Source organism: Sabethes cyaneus, chromosome 2, assembly GCF_943734655.1.
Source record: "Sabethes cyaneus chromosome 2, idSabCyanKW18_F2, whole genome shotgun sequence".
Classification (NCBI taxonomy): Eukaryota; Metazoa; Arthropoda; class Insecta; order Diptera; family Culicidae; genus Sabethes; species Sabethes cyaneus.
Window position 1 is genome coordinate 196968953 of NC_071354.1, and position 15558 is coordinate 196984510.

A 15558-nucleotide genomic window follows, 5' to 3' on the forward strand; every position below is an offset into this window, starting at 1 on the left:
AATCTCTTAACAAAACATGCACATTTCCTCCAACAATGTTTGAATGCTTCGAAGAGTATAATAAGTTCAAACATGTTTTTCTAAAATATTCTGCATGGTCCGCTAAAAAACCGCCGTCTAAAAGTGCACAGAATTAGGCGCCGCACAGAATCAGGACACCTATAAGCTCATAAGAGGATTTGAACACATTACTACATTGAACTCCATTCTAATCTAATTCTAATTCTCCGTTCTAAGTAACCCTCACCATGCAAGCAACAATTCGCTTTAGTATCAGTATTCGTTCCGCCACTGGAAGCATAATTATAAAACGAGTTTTATAATCGACTTGCTGTAATCAAACTTGTGCAAGCACCCTTCGCAATGTGAGACGTATTAAAATGTTCTGCTCCGCTCATAGCTAACACCCTCTGGATTTTGGAGCATTTTTCTCGAAACGCTTCTTAAACGATTATGACACCGCGTCTGGAAGCAAACTTCTTTGGATCGAGCTATATGTGTTTGTTGGGCACCTATCAAATATCTCTTAAACAAACGTGATAAAATTATGGAATTGCTTTTATCTACCAATTTGTTCTTTGGTATGAATCGGCTATCTATTTATGTCTCGTAGCAATTCTATTTTAAACGTATCGTGTTGAATTAGTATTTGAAAACTGCACGAATTCATACATCACGCATAGCACACTGTAACTATAACGGTTCAGATTTGGCTATAATATGTGTAGAAGGATTTTTTCGTCAAATGTGGTCCTCTATCAAAGCAAAGCAAAGCCTAGGTGCAACATTCCGTTATCGAAACTTGACCTTCTGTGTTTTATATGACAGACTTCGCAGCCAGCTGTTAGAATACAGGACAATTGAAGGGTCAGTTGCTACGATCCTATTGACGTTAACAGCCTCTCCCAGCCGACAAACATAGGTCTATTAGGCTTATTAGGTCAGCATTATACCTCGAAGCCAGCTGGGAGGTAGGCCTCTATCATCCCATAAAATATTTGCGACGAGCTGCCTAATACCCCGTATAAGTCGATGGCAACAGTGTCACTCCGAACAGTGCTTATAACAAGTCTGACTAAAAGTGTTTAATTTCGCTGTTAGTATTTATTCCTCTTTAAAAAACTATTAGAAAATTGCATAAATTTTGTATAAATTTCTTCAGTAATAGAGTAGCAATTGTGTCCAAAGTTTTTTCGCCGCCAGATCTCGCTCCACCTAGTCCAACCATGTTACTCCGGAGAACAACCAATATAATAAGCGTCTTCTGAAGCCCATAATAAGCACGACTTCCACCGGTAATCTCCAACGCAGGCTGTGATATTTGCTTCCCAATCTCCAAGGTAGACAAATTCGTCTTCTACCTCAAATTCATAGCCGTCGATCGTTACACTACTATCGAAGCGGCGTCGGTCGGCCTCGGTTCCGCCAGTTAGCATGTACTTTCGTTTTCGAGTTTGGATGTTTTTTCTTTAACACAATTTTCTCTGCTTCGCGCTTTAGTTTGTTCAGTCACCGCTACAGATGTTGTTCTATCGACAATATCCATGTCATCTATGTCACCAAAGCAGGTGTATTGACTACATTTGCTGAAGATTGTGCCGGCGTATTGCTATCCGCTCGTATCCGGCGTATTGCTCATAATACTCTGTAGCGCTATGGTGAACAGCAGGCAGAAGAGACCATCACGTTGACGTTGGCGTGCGCCATTTAGCGTAGCCTTAATCGGTTTGATCAGCTTTCCGGAGAAGCCGTTATCGGTCACGATTTTCCACGTTCCATGGTATCATACGCAGCTTTGAAATCGCTGAAATAATTGTACGTGGAGAGTCTATTTTCATTGATTTTTTAGAAGATCTGCAGCAGCGTTAACCCTTGCTTCCCTCAGTGGGATTTTCTGCTGTTCAGGTAATTACGATCAAGTTTAAAAAAGGATAGTAGCCCTTCCAAATAGCTAATCTGAGGGAATTTTCACTCCCGGCTAGGTTTTCTTTAAACGGGTATGTCTAAATCCGATAGCACGTCTTGATAGTAAATTAGTAGCGGAGAGTTCAGTTGAGGACCAGCCTAGACAAAGCTGGACACGGGGACTACGTCATCGGAAGAATATGCTATAGGAGTTGTCGCACTACCACATCTTATACGCAAGACCGGGGCACCGGGGAGACTGCTGTTCGGTGACTTATTTATATATTGTCCAGCAGTGTACGACATAAATCTTTATGTTGGGTATTTCCGATTTTTTAACATCCAATGAGGTTCTGTTACAGGTGACTCACGCGATGATAACGGCTCAGTCCGTACCACGGCTCTCACACAGTAGTTGAGTGCGACACGTAATATAAGGGGCGGATGTAGAGAATACAGTCAACTTTCGCTAATTGCACTAAGCTCTTAGCCCGTTTAGTGAAAGACTTTCGTTAATTGGGCTGAGATGTCAAAACCGAGGGATATGTCGATTGTTTTTGTCGAAATCGTCGCAGAAAGGTTTATAAAAATATACGCTTATAATTAATACAGAATCAAAGTGGAACCTAATCTTTTCATTGTTGAAATTTAGTTCTAGATTGTTTAACAAGTAAATAGCTGAATTTCATGCTACAATGTTAATATATATTGGCTTTTTTAACTGTTTCACCGTGATGCTAAAAATAGGAGGCTCAAGTTCATAAGGGATCGGAAAACGATATGATGCAATTGTGTTCCATTCAATTAATTTTAATATTTTCTATATAAATTATTTTCAACACTTGAATGAACTATATTCAAGAGCCCCTCGGAAGAAAAAATACGCTGTCAGAAATGACGTTTGACTTCGTTTTAGATGGGCTATAGCCCAATTAACGGGAGCCCGATTAAAACGTAGCCCAGTTAAAGATAGCCCAACGAACGAAAGTTGACTGTATCGCCAAATAGGAAATTTTGTTTTTATTATTATTTATTTATTAACATCACCTGACTACTTGCTCTACATGATAAAATTCACATTACATCAAATTACGCAAACCATACTTAAATACCACAGCTAAAATCAAACAGATGATACACATTGTTAAAACAAACACACATTGCAAGAACAGGTTCGTTTTGTCCATACATCGTCCGATGAAAGAGTTGGCGTAAAAAGTCTGTTAAACGCAGCAATCTCGATGCACAGTGGTGCCGAATCGAAAAAACGCGAACATTAGCATTTGCGTAAAAAATGCGTAATTTTTAAAGGTTGGCGTCTTTGAAGAAGTTTATTCATAAAATATAGCGCATCTTTCTACACTATTAGTATGATCGTGAATCCACCTGTTAGAGTGATGCAAACATTTGTTTTTTTTAAATGTGTCAAAAGAAAATATTTTTTCCACAAAACTTGTAGAACGTACTAAAATAAGCATCTTTTCTAGCTACTCTACTCATACTTACTATCTATAGCTATACCATACTAAAAATTATTAACTGTTTTAAACTATCTTTTTTCGTACAGGTGGAGCGTGGTGAACAAACATAAACCGAACAACCCGAACGAGCCGCAACACCAGAAGACACCTCATCGCAAGAGTTCGTTGCAGTACTTCAGTTCACCGATGCAGCAGCAGCAACAACAACAGCAACAACAGCAGCAGCAGCAACAACAACAACAGCAATCCCAAACACCTCAACAGCAGCAACAGCAGACAAACACGTCTTCGTCTCACAGTCATCTTCAAGCAATTCCACATCAGTACTATGGTGGCGGCGGAGGAGGTCACGGATCCTCCAACGTCGGTACCGGTCATAATAACAACTACAACAAAAGTTCGTCCTATCCCAACTTCGCTTCCAACTTGACCGGTAGTGGTAATGGAGGTGGTGTCACCGGTGCTGCGGGCGCTTCCGGCGGTAACATTAAGCAACATCATTCCCAGCCGCACCCGGTGCAGGGTTCTCAACAGCAGCAGCAGCAGCAGCAGCAGCAACATCAACATCCACAGCAGGTGCAGCAACTTCCGCAGCAAACACACGTTAATCATGGTAACTTTATGTATCATCGGCATTCGTTAAATAACATTTCAGGGCACCAACATCAACATCAACAGTTTCTTCAGCAACTTCAAAACCAAGCGCAACAGCAACAGCAAGTGCAACAGCAACAACAAGCGCAGCAGCAATCACTCATTCTACCCTCGATTTACTCAAGTTCGATAGGCACGACGAAGGTCAAATCCAGTCAAGCGGCGGAATCAGTTGGAATTAAAGAAAAGTCGGGCCCGAAGGCTGCTGCGGCAGCAGATCTGGTTGCTAGCAAAAGCCAGACTAACAGTATCGGCGACATCAACACTCGGCTGGAATTTCTCTGCTTGCAAATGACCGAGCAGGCCATCAACTAAATTACGACGGCGGGTTGTTTGGGGTGGTAAATAGCATTGTATTTTTAGTGGTCATAGTTGTAACAGCAGCAATTGTTAGAATGTTGTTTAGTTTAGCGGAATCGCGCGGAACAATGTGCGGACATTCGTCGTCTCGACCCCGAAGCTAAAAATTAACGAAATTGTAAAAAAAAAAAGGTTGGCAATCTTTACTCCCGGTGAGGAAAGAATTGCTTGCTGGTCCGATGTGGTGGGTTTGCGGAAGGGGTCGGATATGTCTGCGCATATCATCGACGACGACGAAAGCCGGTAGTTTTTCAATTTTCGACGCTCTTGAAATTATTATGCTTCACAAAACAAGAAAGGAACTAAAAATTCTTAGCAAACAGACAAAGAAAAATCTATTTCGAATATCTATATATCTATTTAACACTTTCAAAAATTATACAAAAAAAACGTAAAATGTTGATATGTCCCATTGGAGTAAACTTTGAAAGTTTTTTCTGTTTGTTTTAGCTTTTGATTCTAGCTAGACCAAGGCAGCAACAAGTAAGTGTGGGCACAGGGGATTAATTGAGTAAGGAGAAAAGGACGAAATTGACGAGTGATAGATAGAGAGTGACAGAGAGTTAGACTAGTAGTGAGTGCAGGGAAAAACTATTTCCACAAAAGCGGGTATTTGAAAGTGGTAGTATTTTCGTTGTAATTCGTTTCCTTTTTTAATGTTTTTTGTCCATCTAAATTTCAGGAAATTTTATTATTTATACATTTACATGATTGCACTCGCATGAAACGAAATATAATCACCGGACTATTATCTAATTGGATGTAGGAAAAGAATGAGCTCTTGGGTTTTTACTAACGTACTGTGGGAGGGTGGTAATAAAACAGCAAAATAGGAAATATTGTAATCGATCCGGGCTGTGAAACAGCGGGTAAAGTTTCTTCTTATCACGATTTTGCTTTCGGTGATAGTTTGAAAACCGAGAAACCGTGCCACGATGCATGCTATTTATCAAATGCAGAATTGGACTCAAACTCGAGGGCTCTTCCGGGATGGAAAATGCTAGAATTTCGAACCAAACAACATGTTTAGATCCTGCGGAATATTGCGAATTGTTTAAATCCGAAGCGAAAAGTAAATTACTGTTAGAAAATTCCATAAACCGCAAAATAACGAAACGAAACAGAAATGTGATTGTGATTTTGTTCCCTTAGGAATCATCATGTGTACTATTTTTTTATGAAACATCGTGGCAACTCTTATTGCTCACCACTTATGAACAAAAAAAAAACTATTATTTATTTGAGCACGAAAGTCGAGGAGTACACAAAATTGTAAAACCTGTTCGCACCTGTACTAATCTTATATCTCATAGATGTGTCAGTTTACTTGTTAAATAATAAAAAAAATCAAAGATGCAACCTTTTGATGGTTAAAGGAAACCCATAAATCAGAAAAAAATATATTTTTTGTGCATATTTTATGTCCCGTCAAAATTTTCCGCTTACTACGCGTATATAAAGCAAGTCTTTCAGTTTCGGTGGAAGCAGAAAACATTGAGTTGTAGAAGAGTTGTATCCAGACACAGAAAAAAAACTCTCACTTTGAACGATACCCTGCCACGCGACCTTAAAGGAAGTAATACGTTAAGTTGTTTAATTGTAGATCAATCAAACACGCAGCATGTCATCGCTAGAAAATAAAGTGAAGGGAATGAAAATGGCATTGTTATATATTTAATAAAAAAACAACACAAAAGAAAACAAAACACATTACAATACCTACATTTTTCTTCTGTTCAATTTCCTTAACGCTATTCGCGGAGAAGTTTGCAAAGAAGTAGTGCGATGCACCTATAGCGATTCTAGTGTATAGATATTCCGTGCGCCAAAACAAGCAGATCTCTGTAGAAGAAAAACGGATATTTTTCTCTCGATTTTTGTAGTCAGCAACCAGCAAACAGCAGACAGTAACAGTAATGGTTTAAAACAAAAATATGAACATCCTTCTTCGCTGTTCGAAATCAAAAACGCCAGCGCTCCCCTTAAGTAGTGCATACTTACCTAAACTACATCAAGTTATCTATATTCTGGATTGTACGCGAGAAAACAGAAAAAACAGAAAGAATATCCGAGAGCGAGAAAGAACCTAAGGAAAATACCAACAAGTTTTATGTAGTGGAGTTTTTATTGCGAGACAAAAGGAATAAAACAAATCTAGTAATGGAAAATATTTATTTTTGAACCAAACAAACAGTGTTGATTCTCTGCTTGTTAATCCGAAGTACGCCTTGATTGTTCCAACGATTGTGCATCGAAGGTACGGTACCTTGTTGCAAAGAGCAAAACATATTTGCTGAAATGTCACATATCGCCATTAAGGACCCTATTCTCACAATCTTCTCAACAGTGTTTGTTAAACACTAATCATCCCTTCAATTCCGCAGAAGCGGTACAGCGGTAGTGAAGAAACAAAGGTGTTTTTGTGGTATTGCTGAGGCGGGACAAGTTAGGGATCTGGATATACTGACGCGGCTGATCGAAGTTACCCTGGAGCGAACGATGTGCTACGTGCGTGCTTCGGGGGTACTCTCGAATCGCGCCGAGAGCTGCAGCAAGGGAATGGACGGTCCTGTAGTTTATTAAACATCGTTATCGAAGGTGTGACCCGGCAAGCGGGAATGACCTTCGGCAAAAGTAGCCAACTCCTAGCCATTCCGGATGACCGCGACATCATTACTAGAAACTTTGGTAAGACAGACGGTAAAAATGGAGGATAGGAGGAAGAGGCGTACAAATCATTGTGTTAAAGATCAAATATACGGTAGGAGGGGGTCCCAGAGAAAACAGCGTTCACCTCCCAGGGACAATGACTATTGACGATGATAATCTGGATATGGTTGATGAGTTCGTATGCTTAGGATCTTTCGTCACCGCTAACAAAAAGACGAGTAAGGAGCCTCAACGACGCATGTAAGCTGGAAGTCGGGCCTACTTTCCTTCCGCAAGGCACTTCGATTAAGTAGTATACGCCGCTACACAAAGCTGATGATGTACAAAACGGTAACCAGACCGGTAGTCTACTACGAACTTATGGGAGTCCCCCCCTTTTAGCGGGTGGAAGGGTCTCTAACTATCATAAGAACCTTCCCTGGCCTCAAAAACCCCTGCATGCGAATTTTCACGCCGATTGGTTCAGTAGTTTCCGAGTCTATAAGGAACATATCGACATACAGACAGACAGAAATCCATTTTCATAGGTATAGATTTAGCTCCAATTAACTATTGTTACCTGACAACGACTCCCTCGTTTATCAAATCGTTATTCCTCATAAGTTGTTTATTTTTGATAAGATTTTGCACCACCTACCAGATGCTGAAAATGCACTAGTTTCTGGACCACATTTTTTATTAGATTTCGGGCCAGGTTTTGGATCAAAATTTGGACCAGATTAAAAAACTAGACCAATTTTTTGGGCCAAATTGATCAATCTTTGATCAGTTTTTAAGCCACCAACAAGATTTTGGATCAGCTTTTGAACCAAATTCCGGACTGCATCGTGGACCACAATTTTTATCAACTTTTGTTCCAGATTTTCGAACTGATTTGGACTAGATTCTACTAGATTCAAATTTTGACCAACATTTTCATCAGATCAGCTTAGATTTTAGACCAAACTTTGGACCACATTTTGAACCTAATTTTTGATCAGATTCTAGACCTGTAGGGTAACCAACGTATTTTGGACCCCATCAGCAGCTGTACATAATTTGGACACTTACAGCAAAATCAAATGGAAGCGTCCAAATTATGTACAGCTGCTGATGGGGTCCAAAATAGGTTGGTTACCCTATCACATTCTAGACCTGAACAGGATCTTGGAGCTGCATTAGATTCAAGACCAGATTTTAGACCACATTTTGGACCAAATTTTGAACCAAATTTTGGATAACATTTTGGACCACATTTTTGATTAAATTTTGGACCATATTCTGAACCAGCACCAAATTGTGGACTTTGCCCCGAATTCGAACCACACTTTTCAACAGATTTTGGACCAGTTAGTTTGAACCAATTTTCGAACAGGTTTTTGACCAAATTTTGGACCCAGGCTCTAGACCTGGGGTTGACCTGCATCAGATTCTGGACCAGATTTAGGATATTTTGGATCACATTTTTGACCTCATTTTTGATGAGGTTTTGGATCAGATTCGGGATGTGGACCACATTCTAGACCTGAAACATATCGTGGAGCTGCGTCAGATTCTGGACCAGACTTTGGTTTATTTTTGATGAGACTAATTTTTTATCAGATTTGGACCAGATTGTGGACTTTGCCTCGACTTAGGACCTAATTTTTTTACCAGATTTTGGATTAGATTTTGAATCAAATTCGGGTTTTTAATCTGGAACTAGATACCTACAGAATATAAACCAGATTTCGGGCCATATTTTTTATCAGAATTTAAACCAGACTCTGGACCTGGTCCGTGTTTTGGGCCTAGACTAGATTGCGGACCATATTGTTTACCAAAGTTTGTTCCAGATTTTGTAAAAAAATTTGGAATAGATTTGAACTATATTCTAGATCAGGCTTTAGAATACATTTTCGATTAGATTTTAGCCATATTTTGGACCAGTTTCTGGACCCGAAGCAGACTTTGAACCACCATCGTATTCTGGACAAGATTTTGGTGCGCATTTTTGTTAAATTTGTACTAGTTTTTGGATAACATTTTAGACCACATTTTTGATCATACTTTGGGTGAGATGTGGGACCAGATTGTGAACCACGTTCGGGACTAGGTCCAGATTTTGTGCCTGGAGCAGAATCTGGACCAAATTTTTATTAAATTTTGGTCTAGATTTTGGACTAAATTTTTGACCAGATTCTCAAACTGGGCCAGCCTATAAACCATATTTTGGACCACATTTTTGACCAGTTTTTGGGCAACATTTTTAATCACTTTTTAAACTAGCAAACAAATTTTGGAGCAGATTTTAAAAAAATAATTCTGGATCTGGACTTTGGGACGTCGGAGGCAATCTACGCCGGACTAAAAACGGAGGCAAGGAGGATAGGGTTACAAATCAATGCGTCGAAAACCAAATATATGGTAGGAAGAGGCTTCTAAATAAGCAACGTTTGCCTCCCACGGACAGTGACTATTGACGGCGATGAACTGGAAGTGGTTGATGAGTTCGTATACTTGGGATCTCTGGTCACCGCCGGCAATAATACGAGTAAGGAGATCCAACCACGCATTCAAGCTGGAAATCGCGCCTTCTTTTCCCTCCGCAAGACGTCGCCGCACAAAGCTGACGATGTACAAAACGCTAATCAGACCGGTATGTAGTGAATAGCAATGACATGGTTGAATGTAAGCAAATGTTTATGGTCAAATCAAGAGTAATCATAGCTAGCTTAGTTATGAACTTAAATATAAAACAATAATGTCACTTTCAAATGTTAGCACTGTCCAAACTTTGAGTCGATATTGTTTCTGGCAGCCATGTATATAATCCTATTGAGTGGGACAACGTTTCCCGTAAGGTCGAGGAACGCGAGAATAACGAGCGAAGTCATTCTGTGTGCTATTTTCGAGAACCAAGGATGTGTTTTGGATTCGGATACGACACGGTAGTCCTATACGGACTTGAGACAGTAACTTTGCTTACGGAGGACATACGTGCACACAGTATACCTGACTCATAACGCACTCCTATTTCCGAAATTCTGAAATCTCTCATGCATTTATTTTTGGAGTAAACATTTAATTTCTTATGTTATACAATTGATATTTGTATGCTCTATTCGAATTTATGATCAATTAATGAAAAACCACAAAGTTTGTGAGTTACGAGACCCTCCCCCGTATATAACGTATATTCGTTATGAGTCAGGTAACACAGTAGCCGGATTTGAACGGTGTTGCGGACTATTTGTGACGGAGTACAAACGGAAAGCGGAGAGTGGCAGATGCATATGAACCACGAGCTACCGGCACTGCATAGAGAGATTCCCATCGTACACCTGGCGAAAGTTGGGAGACTATAGTGGACCGGCCACGTCGCAAGAATGCCCAAGAACCCCACCGGCACCAGGAATAGAGGGGCCCAACGTGCTAGATGGCTCGACCAGGTTGAAGCCTGGTTGGAGACGAGTAGCCCAGGACCGAGTACAATGGAGAGGAATTCTTGCTACGGCAAGATCCACCCCGGCTCTCGGCTGCTAAATTGTTGTTTGTTTGGATCTGGAGCTATATTTTGGACCTGGGGTGACATTGCGCATCTCGTTTCGAGTGATTTTGGTTCGTTTCGACCACGTTAAACAAATGGGCGTCTCGAACGAAAATCACTCGAAACGAGATGCGCAATGTCACCCCTGGGCTATATCGTAGACCATATTATTTTATCAAATTTTGTTCCAGATTTTAGAACAGATTTGGACTATATTGTGGACCATGTTTTGGGCCACATTTTTTTATCAGATTTTAGACCCAAATTCTAGACCTGGTTCTAGAACCGTTACTGGCCTCGCAGAATAAGGCCCTGTAGGCTGTAACGCTACAGCCAAGCCGAACGGCATTTTCATACAGCGGCTGTTGTGTGTTGAGTCTTAGCTTAAGATTCAAATACGCATAATTGATTTTGTGGATTTCAAAAGTAGTTTCTACGGCCAAAATAAATCTGTTCGTGAAATAGTTCTCAGTTCATTCTTCCCGACCATCAAAATACAATGAATATTTTTCGTAAAAATCACTTTTATTTTGGGTATAAAAATTGCTTTTGAAATCCGTAAAATCAACTACCTACGTGTGTTTAAACCTCTCAAGTGGAAATTTAGAATAATCGTCTTTGTTAACGATGGCACGAGGTTTCTGTGTGTTATGTTTGCTGGTTTGTGAATATAGGATAATCATATAGGTGATTGATTCGATCGTAATCCCTTAAATCGAAGATACGATACGACATATTCCACAGTCATTCCACGCGAAGTATCCGAGCCCCGTGTAATCGACCTTCACGAATTTGAACGAAATTTCGCCAGATTGTTCGTTTTCGGTCAGAAAGCAAAAATCGAAAATTTGGTGCCGATCGGACAATCTTTCGATTAATGGGAGCACCGCCATTTTTAGGAAAAATACCCTTTTTTTCAAAACCTCGTATTTTCTTTTGCCTATATCTCCGGAAGTATTGGGTTTAGAAAGACACTATTTTCACATTTTTAAAGGAAATAAAAAAAAATATTTTAAGCACCAGTGCTGCCAAATATTTTTAAACTCAATTTGGAAACTAAATTTTCATTTGATTCAATTTGACCTCAAAAATCACCATCGTGGCGAACATAGTAGTTAATGTGAAAATACCTAATGTTTAAATAAAATTAAAAATATAAATACAATTAAAAATTTTGAACACAATGAGATCGTTTTGTAAAAAAAACTTCTTCAGTTACAATCTTCGAGTAAACTAAATAAATAAAATACCTACTAAGTATATAAAACAATTATCCAAATTTAAATAAATTTGTTCGTTCTTCGTAACTTCGTCCGTTTATAACATTTTTCGTCAATTAATAAAAAATAGTTTTAAAAAACTGTTTTAACGTGTGAAATACACAATCTCTTAAACTCCGCAAGTGTTACACATTTAAAGGCATCGAATTGAAGACATTTATTTCTTTGTAAAACAATGAATTTTGTGAAGCACATGTCAAAAAGTTTGGTGTTCTTACTTCATTCGCGTTTCTAGTATTGTATCTATGTAGGTCTCTTCCTCTTTCAATTCGATCACACAAATATCGAGGTAGCAAACCGTTGACTACTTTAAAAATAAACACCATAGTTAAGTAAACAATTCTTTGCTTCACTGATAACCATTGCAAAGCGTCCAGCATTAAAATCGAGGAAGTAAATCTATCACATTTTAAAATCAAGCGCATTATTTTATTCTGCAAGCGCTGAAGCCTCAGTATTTGTATTTCATTGGCCAGGAATAAAATGGATGAGCAAAAGTCCAAGTGAGGAGAGATGATTGATTTGTATAGCTGTATTTTACTACAAATAGTTAATTCGTTTTTCAATCGGCATGGGATTCCATTGGCAATTTTCTTGATGACATTGTCAATGTGAGCATTGAACTTTAGTTTGTCATCAATAATCACTCCAAGGTATTTAATCTCCCGAACGCGTTCAATTGTCTCGTCATCAATCTGAATTGGGACATTTTCATCAAATCGATTTCGTGAGATAACCATAAATTTAGTTTTAGTTATATTCAATTTTAATTGCTTATACTTCAACCATCTACTTAGATAACGTAAATCTTCATTCAAGTGTAAAACGGCTTCATTTAAATCTTTGGCTGCAATGAACAACACGGTATCATCTGCAAAAAGATTGATAGCACAGAAACGTAAAACCCGTCGCATGTCATTAATGTACATAATAAACAAAAGGGGCCCTAATACACTACCCTGGGGTACACCAAGATTGTTACCCACTGGACTAGATACAAAATCATTAAAAGCAGTCCTTTGAGTTCTGTTGGATAAATAGCTTTCAAACCATTTGAATGCAGTACTAGTAATTCCAAAGCGCTTGATTGTTCTCAACAATAAGGGCCTTGAAATTGTCTCAAAAGCGCGTTTCAGATCCAAGAAAACAGCAACTATTGTGTCTTTACGCTCTAAGTAGTCTTTCCATCTAGCTAATACCAAGTTCAATGCGGTTTCACAAGAATGACCTTCTCGATAACCCGATTGTTCCGGAATCAACAAGGAATTATTACTACATACAGCATTTTAAAGCAAGCAATTCCCCATTTTTATGTATTTTTTTCTTTTGCTTATATCTCCGGCAATATTAAGTTTAGAAAGACACTATTTTCACATTTTCAAAGGAAGTCACCCAAGGAATTCTGAAAAGATATTATTTTTGAGCACCAGATATTTTTAAACTGAATTTGAAAACTAAATTTACATTTTTCTCTCAATGAAGACAATTTTAACTCAAGAATTTCAACTTAATCGTGTTTCGCAGTTATTTTTACATAAGAATCACTCATCGCCCCGAGGTATTCTTTGCCGATCCAGATATACAGCGTTTTAAAGTAGCAGCAAAACCCCATTTTTGATGTAAAACTATAAGCAAAATAACTTTTTTTAAGCAGTGACTCTCTACGCAATGTAAAACTACGGGAAAGCATTTATACAATATATAGCAAAGTTGATCTAAACAGTGTTGCCAGCTTTTCAGTTTTTCGTTTGATTTATAGCACTAGATGAGGAAATGTTGCTGCAACAAGGCGTAAAACATACGGTAGCATTTTGGTCATAGCCTTGTAAACTGTTTTTCATCTCGCTAATAGACATGAGCTCTTACCTTCCTTGTTTATTGCGTTTATTGCTGCTAGGAGACTGATATTCCCTTAATTAAAGTAACTAATCATGGGAGAAACTGAAAAGTTGGCGACACTGTTAAGAAAAACCTTTTTATTTACTGTATAAATGCTTTTCCGATATGCCAAAGTATTTTTACATTGCGTAGAGAATTACTGCTTCAAAAAAAAGTTTGTTTGCTCTTAGTTTTACATTAAAAATGGGCAATTGCTTGCTTTAAAACGCTGTATCTCGGGATCGGCAAAGAATACCTCGGGGCAATGAGTGATTCTTACGTAAAAAATTCGGCGGAACATGATGAAGTTGAAATTTTTGAGATAGAATTGTCTTCATTGAGAGAAAAATGTAAATTTATGTTTCTAATTGAGTTTAAAAATATTTGGCAGCACTGGTGCTCAAAAATAATATCTTTTTCGAATTCCTTGGATGATTTCCTTTAAAAATGGGAAAATAATGTGTTTCTAAACTTAATACTTCCGGAGATATAAGCAAAAGAGAAAAAAAAGGTTGTCACAAAATCGGGTATTTTCCTTAAAAATGGAGGCGCTCCCATTAATCGAGGGAATGTTCGATCCGTACCAAATTTTGAATTTTTACTTTCTGATCGAAAACGAACAATCTGGCAAAATTTGGTTCAAATCCGTGAAGGTCGATTACACGTTTGAACTTTTTCTCGGTCACTTGGCATGGAATGACAAATGAATGACCCATATACAATTTTCAAAGTTCGTCTCTTACTAACTATTACAATCATGATCCCAATACATATTTTGCATATCTCTGCCATGTCATGAGGTATAATAAATATTTTATTGAACTATATCACGAGACGATGTTTCGTTCGAACATCATTTTCTGACTTTAGGTTTTATTCAATTTTTGAATCTTCAATTTGAATAGGTGTCGTTGTCTACCATATTACTATTTCAAATAATCAAATTAACCAGTGAATTCCAAAGCTGGTACATATCTCGTCCTGTTACTTGAAAACGTTTTACTACACATAAACCTTTTTAGTGCAGCATTTTTTTGACTTCTCAATTTAGCAGAATACGTTGCGTTGGTCAAAAACCAACATCAGCAGTGCCGTGTTAAAGACATCACCAAAACGGGTCTAATTAGCCTTCCGGCCAGAATGCGCTCTCGTTTCGGCTGGTTAACATCGCATTTTAATGAGATGCTCATCGTCAAATGCATGTGTCGTGCAGTTTGTTCATGTCCTTCTCATTGAGGATCAACGTTAGTATCTCATTGAAATCGAATTTAGTAACAAAAAAAAATTAGGTAGGTGGGGACCACATTTTCACTCCGGTTGATGATGATGGTATGCAAATGCACTGTTAGATGGATCGAGCGAGCTCGCTGGCCAGCGGCTATTGTTTGATAATGCGCCAAATTGAGGCCATTAGTGCCGGCGGCGATGCTGCTAAATCAACCTGCGTAATAAAACGTCCCGACCAACAGTGACTTAGATTTCAATATTTTCATGCATTTTTCGACAGGAGTAAGCAATTAAAAGGTCTCATCGAGAATATTAAAAACCAAAACACACCTGTTTCGAATTACCCAGCAGCCTGCGGTTTGGTCTTTCTCATACAACAATAAATTTGAGTTTGATTAAAATTTATCTAAATTCAATTACAATTGAAACAATTGTAAAGTACGGATTGAATAATTAGGGAATTAGATTGGCAAATGTTTGAAAGTACCAAATACATATTTTTTTGATTTACCAGTTAGATTTTCTGAATTAGTTTATTCGTGATGAAATTCATCCTTAAACTTAACAAATTAGAACCAATGAGTGGGAAACAATG

At 38.4% G+C, this 15558-nt stretch overlaps 1 protein-coding gene across 3 annotated transcripts in view; it reads left to right on the plus strand.

Moving 5' to 3' along the window:
* Positions 1 to 6576, plus strand: part of LOC128734597 (protein Smaug-like) — a 31270-nt gene extending 24694 nt beyond the window's left edge. For 2 of the 3 annotated variants that reach the window (XM_053828871.1, XM_053828872.1), the window contains exon 6: positions 3473 to 6576. In XM_053828871.1, coding sequence (XP_053684846.1) covers positions 3473 to 4355 — 883 coding nt within the window. In that variant the 3' untranslated portion in view covers positions 4356 to 6576. The remainder of the gene's footprint in view (positions 1 to 3472) is intronic. The other variant, XM_053828873.1, reaches the window with a different exon arrangement.
* Positions 6577 to 15558: the final 8982 nt, after the last annotated feature.